Source organism: Tamandua tetradactyla, chromosome 24 (genome assembly GCF_023851605.1).
Source record: "Tamandua tetradactyla isolate mTamTet1 chromosome 24, mTamTet1.pri, whole genome shotgun sequence".
NCBI lineage: Eukaryota > Metazoa > Chordata > Mammalia > Pilosa > Myrmecophagidae > Tamandua > Tamandua tetradactyla.
The window spans coordinates 23092290-23104427 of record NC_135350.1 but is presented as its reverse complement, the minus strand read 5'-3'; the positions used below and the strand labels follow the sequence as shown (position 1 = coordinate 23104427).

At 33.6% G+C, this 12138-nt stretch overlaps 1 protein-coding gene across 7 annotated transcripts in view; it reads right to left on the bottom strand.

Annotated features, from left to right (window-relative positions):
* Window positions 1–12138, bottom strand: part of PPP3CA (protein phosphatase 3 catalytic subunit alpha) — a 350999-nt gene that overhangs the window by 79681 nt on the left and 259180 nt on the right. For all 7 annotated transcript variants that reach the window (XM_077142684.1, XM_077142685.1, XM_077142686.1 and 4 more), the window contains 3 exons: window positions 11108–11232; window positions 3093–3204; window positions 1969–2114 (listed from right to left, as the gene is read on the bottom strand). In XM_077142684.1, the coding sequence (XP_076998799.1) occupies window positions 1969–2114; window positions 3093–3204; window positions 11108–11232 (383 nt within the window). The remainder of the gene's footprint in view (window positions 1–1968; window positions 2115–3092; window positions 3205–11107; window positions 11233–12138) is intronic.

Sequence of the window (12138 nt, the reverse complement as noted above, 5' to 3'; positions counted from 1 at the left end):
TGTGCTTTAATAAAAAGCATTTCTTCAACACCATGATTTCTTGAAGAAAAGAGAAACAAAATAGAACTACATAAAAATGTTTTTCATTTTGTAATGAAGGTCAAGAGATTTTGGGGGTGATGATTACATTTTCAACAAAATAGCCTGATAGCCTATATCCTTTTAATTTATTTTTTGAAGTATAGAACTTTAGTCATAAATTCTGCACAAATAATGAAAATGCTAAAAAAAAGTTAAAAAATGAACTTTTAACAACTCTCCCTTGTGAGGAGGACAACTGGTAACTTTCTCATCTTCCATCTAGGCCCATGAAACTTAATCGAGCAAAAGAAATAAAAATAAATGCACATCTCTGATGCCCATTTGCTAATGAAATAACCACCCTCATGTGCACTTTACTTATTCTGTTTCCCAGATCTAGTGTGGTAAGTGGTTACTGGGTTACTAATATGATGCATGAATACATGAATAGATAAAATATTTGATCACTTTCTTCGCTGAGCACAGTGGAAGAAGTACTATTCACTAATTAATAACTTAATGTCAGCTGAAAGAATGCACTTATAATGTGTACAGCATTTGGATTTCTGAAACTTAGAAATGAGGTTTCCAAACTTAGGGGAAATGAGAATAAGCGATTAAATGGCAATCACTTAAATGAGCTATATCAAGAGATTCTTTGAATTAATATCCCCTAAATGATAAGTAAGGGCTAGAATTTAAATTGTGCCTATGATTATTCTTAGCTTAAGGTTTATTTTCAAACAATAAATTCTGTACTCTCATTGACAATACTGCATTGCTTGTTTGAGGTCGAAGTATGCTCATAATGCATTACTAGGTTTAAATAAATAGTTTCTAAATACTATCTTTACAATAAAGTTGAGCAAAATTCAGATTTTCATAGTTCAAATCAGTATTGGAGAACAATGTGAGCACCTTACTCTTGCTAAAATTAATGGAATAAGTACAGCATATTTTCTTAGGTATTTACAAGTACAGGAAAGAAGTTCTCCAGTACAGTTCTCAACTATTCATAATGCTCACAGGACAGCATTTTGTTTAGATTTCCTAGATAGAAAGCTTGGCTTGAACACAGTCTTCCCAAATACATATAATAGTTATAAATATTAATGTGAACAAATCAAACCATGAAGGAATTTTAAATATCTTTGTGTTCTAGGTGATACTAAGATAAGGAAATATTTACTTGCTAACTCTCTTTGGGAATTTTATCACAAAGAAAAATATATCGAGTTTTATATGACTGTTATTTCTTCTTACATTGTTGAAATGACTACAGTTATAAGTATAATTGAACAAATAAAAGATTGCCTCCTCTATTACATAAACCTATCCCATATTATTTCACTTTCTCATGAATAAAGACAAAATATACTTCCACACTCGATCTAACACATCTTTTGGCTCGCTAAAACAACAGTAACAGCCAATGTTAAATTAAATAGGAAATATCTTTTAAAAAGTCAACTGTTTTTCACTCAGCCACTCAATACAATCAATTGAATATCATCATTGCTTTTGGTAAACTGTTACTTAAAAGGCTTAAGCTGTGACAAATAGTAGAGAAAATAAACTTACCATGGACACATTTTAAAGGTCAAGTTGTAATAATTCCCCAGGGGCAAAGTAAAATTTCTAGGTACATACATACCAAGAATATACAATGAATTGTTTGAAACATGTCAGACGAAAACAAAAAGGCATTTTGTTTTTCACTGAAAAAGTCACATAATATGATGAGTCCTGAAGATTTAAATATGAAAACTCTTCAAAGTATCACTATGTCTACCTCTCTAGATTAAAACTTAATACAAAGAAGAAACTCATGGCCGCTTCAAAGTATTTAAAGCAAAAGGAAAAGATGATTTTATGGCAGGGTAGATAATTTCTCCCGTTTATTACTTAAGCACACAGAAATGATTAGACAAAAAAAACAAAACTTACTTTTCTGATGTCATCTAAAGTGTTAATCTCTGGAGATAAACCCCCGTGCACACAGAGGAACTGCTGGTTCATCAGGGCGGCCAGGGGAAGGCAGTCAAAGGCGTCCATACAGGCATCATACACGCGTTCTGAATACTTGATTTTACCTTTAAAATGTGGTGAAAACACACACACATGCAAATATTTACTCTAATGATTTCATAGCGAGAAACAGTTTCCTGAAATCATTTTTTTTTTTTAAGTTTTCTTGCCAGAACCATATTATCGGCATAAAACCACACACTACAAAATTGCACAACATAATTTTAAAAGGTGTTTTGAAGAATTATTACCCTTTCTATCTATTGTGCTTTATTTTTGTTGTTCATCCTGTTTTACAATTTTTAGTAACTTTTTGTAACACAGAGGAGAGAACTTTTATATACATCCTGGCTATTTAACTGCAGATGTATCACAAAAACATGTAACAAACAATTCAGTGACCAATAGAAAGATGGCCACAAAGGAGATGATCTTCCCAAATAATTACAAAGACAAGCAGGTGGAAAGAAATAAGGTTCTAAAAGTCATTTCTATCTCAATGAACATTGGTTTTCCATTATTAACTTACACCTAATGTGTTGAGAGTGAAGGTCTTCATGTTCCATTGAATATAGAATTAAGTCACAGAGAAACATGTCTCAATGGACAATGGGGAAAACCAGGAGAGGAAGAAAATAGAATTTACACAAAGTACACTCTCCACTCCTAGTACACTCCACTTCCTATGTCTAAAGGAAGAAGTAATCTGTAATCTTCCAAAATCCACCAGAGGCTAATAAATCTATTTGGTCCAAAAATAGAGATATGGGGTTGAATCTATTCTTCATTTTGTCTCCTTTATTGATTTGATGGTTAAATCACTTAAAAAAGTAAGACCGTAGCTATTTTAAAAAGTAATTTAATCATTCATCAAATATCAATTCAAATTCTTAAATCGCGTTACTAAAGGGAACTTCTCTTTTAAAAGAAAATTCTGAATTCCATCTACGTTTAAAAGAAATATGTAATCACATGAAACAGTGTCACTTTAAAGTTATCCTCAAACATAGGATATTAAATGAGCAAGTTTGAAATATACTTACATTCTTGTTTAAATGTGAAATACTCTGTTAGATGTCTACATTCATGATTTCCACGAAGTAAAAACAGTGTTTTGGGGTAAAGAATTTTCAAGGCCCACAAATACAGCACACACTGCGAAAACATAAAAATAATGTAAAAATAAATATTTTTTCCATTATACTCATGCATTCCATCCTTCATATATCATGAAAACATGAACCAAAATGTGCGAATGAAAGTTCCCAAAAGAGCAGGCCTTTTTGGGAAGATATTGACAATCAAATAGATAACATTACTTTTGTATAAAGCTAAGGTCCATCTATACCTGAAGTATATATATATATATATGCATTTATAGATATATACATCACAAGAAAAACTGGACTCATAAAACCCATAGAAGGAAATTTGCGTGGTTACAGGGAGGGATGGGAAGATGGGTTAAAAAACAAATGGCAAGAGGAAGAAACTTGTATGAAAATATACTACAAATAAAAATATATTGGTATGAGAGTGTGAAAAGAAATATGATAAATGATAAGTAAGATATTGCTCTTTATAAAGTAATTACTTTAAAAAATTATATGACCAGGCAAAAATAAATAAATAAACAGGCAACAGAAATAGGAGAAATGGTTAGGGATGGCAAGACAAAATTTAGGGACAAACACTCAAAGTGATAGGGACTATATCACTACTTTCTATTACCTTTCTCTCCTTTGTTAGCTCTTTGCCCTCTTTGCCCCCACTGTTTTGTCAATTACTGCAGTTTCTCTGGTATAGAAATCTCTACATTTTGTGTTGTAAAAATTAATTAAATTGAAAGCCAGGGAATCTCACTACACTAAGGGAAAGGGGATACATTCACAAGCTTTAAAACTTTCAACTTGGTTACTTGGGCATTTTCATTGTTATTTGCATAAAAATGATGGTCAACTGCACATTTACCATGTTTGGAATAAACCTACATCTACATTCTTCCTGGAATATGCATTAAAATAATTGGAATACTCAGGTATTAACATCAGTTTCATTATCCTCAGCCGGCACTGATTAAGAACGTACAGGAAGCACAAAACCATGCCTTGAAAAACAAGTATGCCATTTATATCCTCAGGAAGTTTATGTTCTAAAAGTGAAGACAAGAAGATATAAGAACCAGAAAAATACTCAGATAAGTGTGTTTCTGGTTACTAAAATCTGAAGCCAGAAAACACCTAAGATTTACATTTTTACAATCAGTTTACAACCTATAGTAGGATATGCTAGATAATGTCCAAAGGAAAGGTACTGGCAATTTATTAGTTGTACTACCTGTGAAGATTAATAATCTATTACTTTATATGCTTATTTATTCACTGAGTGGAAACTAATTATATTTGAATATACAACCCAAGTTTTGTAGGAAGTACTATTAAGCAAGATATCTTCTCTATGTAAAATTATAATTGAGTAAACAAAAATAGTGGGTTGACATTAAATTATACATTATTCTAATTAGTTTCTAACTACAAACTTTTTATTATACTTATAGCTAAAGTTCATGTAAATAATGATAAAATTATTTTTGAAAGGTTGACCAAATGATCCTTGAAGCATTTATGATCTGCTGATCTGTGTAAAACTTCCCTAGTGTCTCAGTGGGTAGTCTGGTGACTCAACGTGTCTCTGATTGCTATGTATCAGGTTTTATAGGCGTACTTACATGTTTTAATAAAAGAAATTTATATTACTCAGGCTTGTCTCACATTTCAGAGAGGTTATTTATAAACTATTAATGTCAAAGAGAGGACTGTTCTCTATTGAAACGTCAGGAGGTTACACCTTAATCTGAAAGAAATACATATTTTTTCCAAATTAGTTGCTAATTTAGGATGTCTAATTTGGAATAGAAATGGGCATATACATTTAAACAAATTATATTTACATCTTAAAATTGATATATTGAATGCATTCTATTTATATTCCAGGGTAGGGGTGGAGATTACACATATTGGCTGCACTGTAGCTACATTTTTTTGGAAATAATTTTTGTTAAGGTATAACATATATAGTTAGGTGCACATATATCAAATGATGGGTCAATGTATTTTTGCATATGTATACACCACCCCTGAAATACTACCCAGATCAGGTTACAGAATATTTCTGCCCCCAGAAGGCTCCTGGTATCCCCTCCCAAGTCTTTTTCCTTTTTGGAAATGTAACCACAATTTTGACCTCTTTTATTAGTTGTGCCTGTAACAATTTATTTTGAAGCAAAGCGATTATTTCTCCAATTAAAATCTCAAATGCAATTTTTTTTTTTTACCTCATATAGAAACTATTAAAGGAATCACAATCTAGGAACCACATTTTTCTTTTTGTCATCTAATACAGATCTTGTTTCGACATTAGCATATGCCTTTATCACCTCTAATCTTAATTACTGCCGCTCATTCATAACTGAAACCTCAAAGAGTGATACAGAAATGTTCTATGACAAATATTCCTATCAAATCTATTTCCCCTTTAAATGATTCACTACATATTTAATTTCCCTTGTTATTTAATGGGTGTAGAGCAACTAGCGTGTACAGTAAGAGTTTAGGAAATATCAACTTCTTTCCTGTAAATGAACAGAAAGAAAGAAATCAAGAAAGCAAGAAAGGAAGACTATAACAACTCAATTTCAAAATTCTTGGCTCAAAATATCCTAAAAATAAGAGCCTTCTTTTCACATTTTGTTTTCTTCTCCCCTGTGGCAAAAATAAAATATCTACCCAAACACTGAATAAAATCGCAAGTGCAGCCATACGGGACAACGGCATGGTAAATGAAAGGGCAAGGGTGGGTAGGAGAGAGGAGCCCTGCCAGTCATCACCCTCAGCATCTGGTGGAACCGAGCTGCCAAGCACAGCACCGTGTGCCTCGCGACCACTTTGCCATCTAAAGTTCTAACATTCTGGAGCGCTGACGCAATCGAATACAATTATAAACTAATATTATTTTAAAAAGGAAAGTGTCTTTAAAAAAATGACGACAGTCAATTAAACAATGAAATTAACTATTAGTTAAATACTTGGTTGTTTTCATCTCAGTGGTATCAACTGACTTAATTTGAATACAGTTTTCACTGAATAAATGGGTTAAGGGGAAACAGTGAACCTAGTTATTTACAGTGGGTTTTTTTCATGGTAGGTGTAAATCAATGGCACTGATTACTTCAAGTGGACCTCTGTTGTCTTTTCCATCCAGACTTTTAGTAGTTGAATAAATATTTACAATTTAAAGCTAGTTTGGGTTACTCAATATACAAGATGGAGCATCCTCTATCCTTCATAGTACTTTTCTTCAAAGACATAATTTTTTCCCATTTATCTTCTCCAATAAAACAGCACTAAGGATATCACTTTCTTCATTAGTTTAATTAGTTCATGATAATAATACCACAATGAATTATTATATAATTTATGCTTTTCAGTGAGGAGTATTCTTGAAAACTTGCACAGGGAAGTAAGGAAGGACATAAAAGAGGAGGCAAGGAAGTGAAAAAGAAATAGCTTCAGCTATATATTACCCACCTAAAATACCCTCTAAAATAACAAACCATGGTATGAAACATTCCAATCAAAAGTGCTGTCTCTCAATCAGAAGGCAATTAAGTAAAGGATGTGCACTGGTTGGGAAAAGATTCAAAGTTCTGAAATGTCAAATGTTCCTCTAAGATATCATTTTCCTGCTCTGACAAGCAGCAGGAAAGCAGCAGTGGAATAGCAATGCACTGTGTGGACAAATGGCTATAGGGAGACAGCCAGACAATTTCTTCCTCATGTCTGTGGCATCACTCTGTTACCTAAATTTGCTGTACTGTTTATTTATTACTCTCAAGCAGCACATAAAATGCTGTCTGACTTGCTGTGGCTCATTCTGAGTTCACAGCTAATAAATAAAACAGATCATGATTAAATGTGCTGGGGGCCTGGGCTGAGACCCGAATGTAAGTACAGGCGGGAAAGCTCACAGCTAAGCTCAGGCAATGCAAAACTGCTAGAAAGGGTGTTAGAGTTTGTGAATCTGAGCCTGCCTTTGCAATTTCCCCCGAGCTCTCTGAGAAACACTCAGAAATGGCACTATATATACACATATGCTTGATCAAAGAGTTTGGGTGGCCTAATGCAATCATCAGAAAGAGGATGCTATTTGGTGAGAGACAAATCATCACTATTCAAAAACTTGCTTGTTTTATTTGAGCTACTTTGCAAGAAATGATTTCTAATCTTGCCAAAAAGTGGATATTAAGAGGAAGGGAGTGTATAAAATGAACTCTATGTGCTACCCAGTGCATATTACCCAGTTCCTATATATATTACCCAGCAGAAACCATATGAAATCGAAGCCTATTCTTCAAAAATGATTTGGTAAAAATTAAACTGAAATGTTCCTCTTTGCCCTGAGGATAGGCTGAAGGAGAATATCTGCAGTGAAGCCCTGAACTATTGAGATGAATCAAAAACCTCTTGTAGAACATTAGAAAAGCACATGCCAGAAAACTGAGTTCTTATGTCAGGATTTTTTTTTCAACCACTAGTATCATGCTCACAGAGAACAGTTTATATTTAATGCTTCGAATCTTTGGATTATATAGGGAGAGGGCTGTGAGTGTTTGCACATGCATGTAAAAATGGGAGTGCATGTATCAATATCTGTATGATATGTCCATTTTATGTGGCATGTTTAATGTGTATATAGCCCAAGCTGTGAGGCAGTAAAAGAGCACAGACTTTGAATCCTAGCATTGCCATTTACTACATGTATGACCCTCTCAGAGTCTCAATTTCCATAATCATAAAAATAAAGACATTTACATGTACCTTGTAGAACTGTAGGAAATAAATGAGATCATTTATAAATGTAAACAATGCACTTACAGTGTACAAACAATGTTAGCTTCCTTAATCCACAACTGGAATCACCAAAGTGCCCTCAGGAAGTATATATCATATAAATATTTATTCTATTTTAAATAGAATAAGCTGAGCCATCCCAAAGCTTCTCAAAGATCAGGGTCCAGTCAAAATGAATCATTTCTACATAGGAAGTCCTCACATTTTGTCATTTCTTTATAAACACATGTGGCTATATTCTCACATTGCTGGAGTTCAAAGAGTTTTTTTTTTGGATATGGCGATTGATATATGCACCGCCAAACGTTTAAATGTCCAGTGGTACCTACATTGGATAGGTCATCAACTTTTGGTTCGATTCTTTGACTCTTTGCTTGTATTCAAAAAGGTGCACACTATACAAAATATAACAACATTCACAACTCAAATGCTTAGATTGTTGACCAAAACAACTGGATGAAGAACAGGTCAGTGATGACTGCTTCCCAAGACAAGGGAGCTCTAATCAGCTCTAATCAGAGGGAGTTTAGGAAATGTTGGGTGCTTTAAGGTCAGGGATTCAGAAGCCTGAGGTCTTTGAGCAAAAAGTAAAAGTAAATAAAAACTAATAAGATTAAGGAATAAAACTATCCAAAGATGTGGTTGGTGAGACAAAGAAGTTCAATTGTGTCAACTGTTACTTGAGCAACACATGATTTAGTGCTTTATTACCAAATTATTAAGAAAATATTATGCCCTTCGAGGAAATTTTTTGAAAAAGGATGCAAATTGAGCTGTTAAAATCACAAGTGTGATGAAGTTTTTTATTTAAAAAATAATTTCTAACATGGTACTCCATCATTTGATAAAAATAATCACTCACAATGGGATATTTTTTAGCTTTCCTTGCTCAGAAGATGAGCTTCAAGTAAAGTAGTATATCTTTCATAGAAGCACTATAAATGCCAAATGAATGAGATTTAATTTAAGAGCAACTAAAATGATTTTTAAAATATTTACTCAATTCTATATAATCCCTAATTCAAAGTGAGTAGCAGAAAACCTGTTTCCTGCCTAGGGCAGGAATTCTTAATCCTGGCTGCACATCAAAGTCACTGATGGCCATATGAAAAAATTCAGGTTTGTGGGATGGAAACTGAAATAGTGCAACTTCCGTGAAACACCCCTCAATAAGAGAATATAACATGCTCTTCTCTTTCAATTTTCTCCTTCTTGCTGAATATAATATGGTGACATAATAGCTGAAGAAGGTGTCAGTGCCTTGGACCATGAGGTTGCTTCTGCAAGAAGGCCATGCACTTGAGAGTCAGCAGGCAGAAGGAGCCTGGGTCCCACAACCGGGCTGGGTCATGCCAGCTCTGGTCTGCCTATCTATGGGCTTTTACCTGAGAGAGAAATAAACTTCCATCTTGTTCAAGTCACCATTAGGTAGGGTTTTTTTTGGTTGCTGTTAGTCCTGGAAGACATTATTCCTCTTAGATACAAAGGTCTTAAAATTTGGACTCAATCTCTCTTCCTTACCAGTCAAGCTGGTTTAGCTAACCCATTAGCAAGTTCACTAATTTCCTTCTCTGTACTTTGGGTTCTCTTCAACTTGCCTCCTAGCAACGTATTACTGGTCCTTGATCCAATCTTCCCCAAACATAAGTGCCCTCAAAATCCTCTGACTTTTCTGAATTCCAATGGCATTTATTTTCTATACCACGCATTTGTATTCGAATAATTGAACCCGGGATAACCCTCCATTCTAGGATTTCTGGTTGTATGCGATTTTTCATCATTATATTTTCAGTTTCTAGAGAAAGGGTGTATCTTTTGCTTCACTATATTCTCATTTATAGTATTGTCAACAATACCTGTTCACTGGAAAAAAATACCAAAAATAAATTACTTTCTCCTTTTATATTTATATACCATCAGGACTCCTCCTTTATCATCATCATAATGATTAGGTAATTTGTGATTCTGATATGCAGAAACAATTAATAAATTGGTGGAAATATTTAATATCATATATATTGTCAATGATCAGTCAACAGAGATGATATAGCTATATATGTAGTCAATGATTAGAAGCAAATAGCTAAACATTAAAAAATAAAATTAGTGTGATAGTTTTAAAAACAAAATATTGAAGTGTGACTTATTTTTCAATATTAAATATCCCTACAGTACATAAAACATTATGATGAATATTTTTAAATATAGATTTTTTATATGAATATATAAGATAATGGTGTGTGATTTGTATAAAGTTGATTCTACCATTAATTAAGAATAACTGTTTTTCCTTTCCTTACTCGCCTCAGGAGAACAAATATATAAATGAAACAAGTTTCCCTTTACTTTCTTTCTTTTTTTGCATGGGCAGGCACCAGGAATAGAACCCGGGTCCTCTGGCATGGCAGGTGAGAACTCTGCCACTGCATCACCATCGCCTGCCCAGGGTTCCCTTTATTTTTAAATGCAATTTCTACTTACCTAATGCAGGAGGCTGGGGAAGAATCTCTACCCAAAGGTTATCTGTTTTTTTTTAATTAATGAGTTTGACAAATTACCCTAGTTAGATTACAGGTGCCAAAAACGACAAAATGTAAGTGTAAGTGTACACACACCCACTCACACACACAAACACAAAGACACAGATGTAATTTGCTATCAATTTACAAAGATAACTTTGTCTCATAATTTTTTACATGGGCAGGCACTGGGAATCGAACCCGGGTCCTCTGGCATGGCAGGCAAGCATCCTTGCCTGCTGAGACACCGTGGCCCGCCCTGTCTCACAATTTTAAAGCATAAACACGCAAACGCATTCTTGCTTATTTTATCAACTAAGATTTGTTCTTTCAACAGGAAACAGACAAAATTATCTAATGTAAAATAAAACTTTTTTTAATTTGCAAATATATAAGTTGTATAAAAGGCAAAAATCTTACTATTAGTCATTTCCTCAACATCCTTATGTATTAAAAGCAAATGGAAATCCACTGAAAATAGGATAAATAATATTTCACCATATAACTATATTTCAAGTTCCTTCTTACAGACTCGGGATTTCCTTAAGACAATGACACTTATTGCTCTTTATTTTATTAAGATATTATTGATCCATAACTGAGCAGCTGAGAAGAAATATGTGGACTTACTTCGATACTGAAGTACCCTCTGTCAACATAGTCCCCTAAGAAGAGGTAGCGAGTGTTGGCAGGAGATCCCCCCACTTCAAAGAGCTTCATCAAGTCAAAAAACTGTCCGTGGATGTCCCCACAAACTGAAAAAAAGTAATAAAATTCATTTTATAGTCACATTAAATTGAGACTCTGACTTAGATAATAATAAAATCAGAAAATTTTAGAGCCAGAAGGAACTTAGAGGCATTCCTGGCCTAAGCATTCTTTTTTACAAAACAGGAAACAGAGACAGAGAAGCCAAGTACCTTGTTCAAGATTTCAAACTTGATTAGTGGCAGACCTGGCTCTAGCATCCAGGCCTTCTAATTCACAGATCAAATGGAATATTAAAGATGTTATAACTATCATGGCTCTTGGTGTTGACCAATTAGCAGTTCTGCCCCATTGTGCTTAAACATTTATATGCATTTTCTAATTTAATCCTAATAATGTTATGAGATAGGTTCCATTTTGTAGATAAAAAAACTGACGCAAAGAGAAGTTCAGGAATTTGATGTAATCTCTATACAACTGAGGTCCAGGAACATAATCACTATACATTATTGCCTCCAGAAAAATAAATAAAACAATATATTGATATGCATCATAAAATCTGCATTTCATCAAATCTAAAATGCCATCACTATAAGACACATTATTTTATGTACTACTAAGAAAGAAAATAAGTCTGCCCATTTAAATGATAAGAAAGCATTGTTCATAAAATGCATTTTAATACCAGATGTTTAAAGGGGGAAAAATTGTGAACCTTAGAAACTATAGAACACAGTATTTAAAAAAAAATTACTGGGAAATGTTACTTCTGAAGCTTATCTTCCCTGTTAAGCCAAAATTCTTGAAAGAGCTAATCTTCCATTTTCAAAAACCTCAGAGCCTATCAAAACGACTGCAAATGATAAGGAGCTATAACTGTTAATACATCACTTTCTTGGTTTCAAAACAGTACTGAATAAAGTATTACTTCATTCAGTACTTTCAAAACCCTA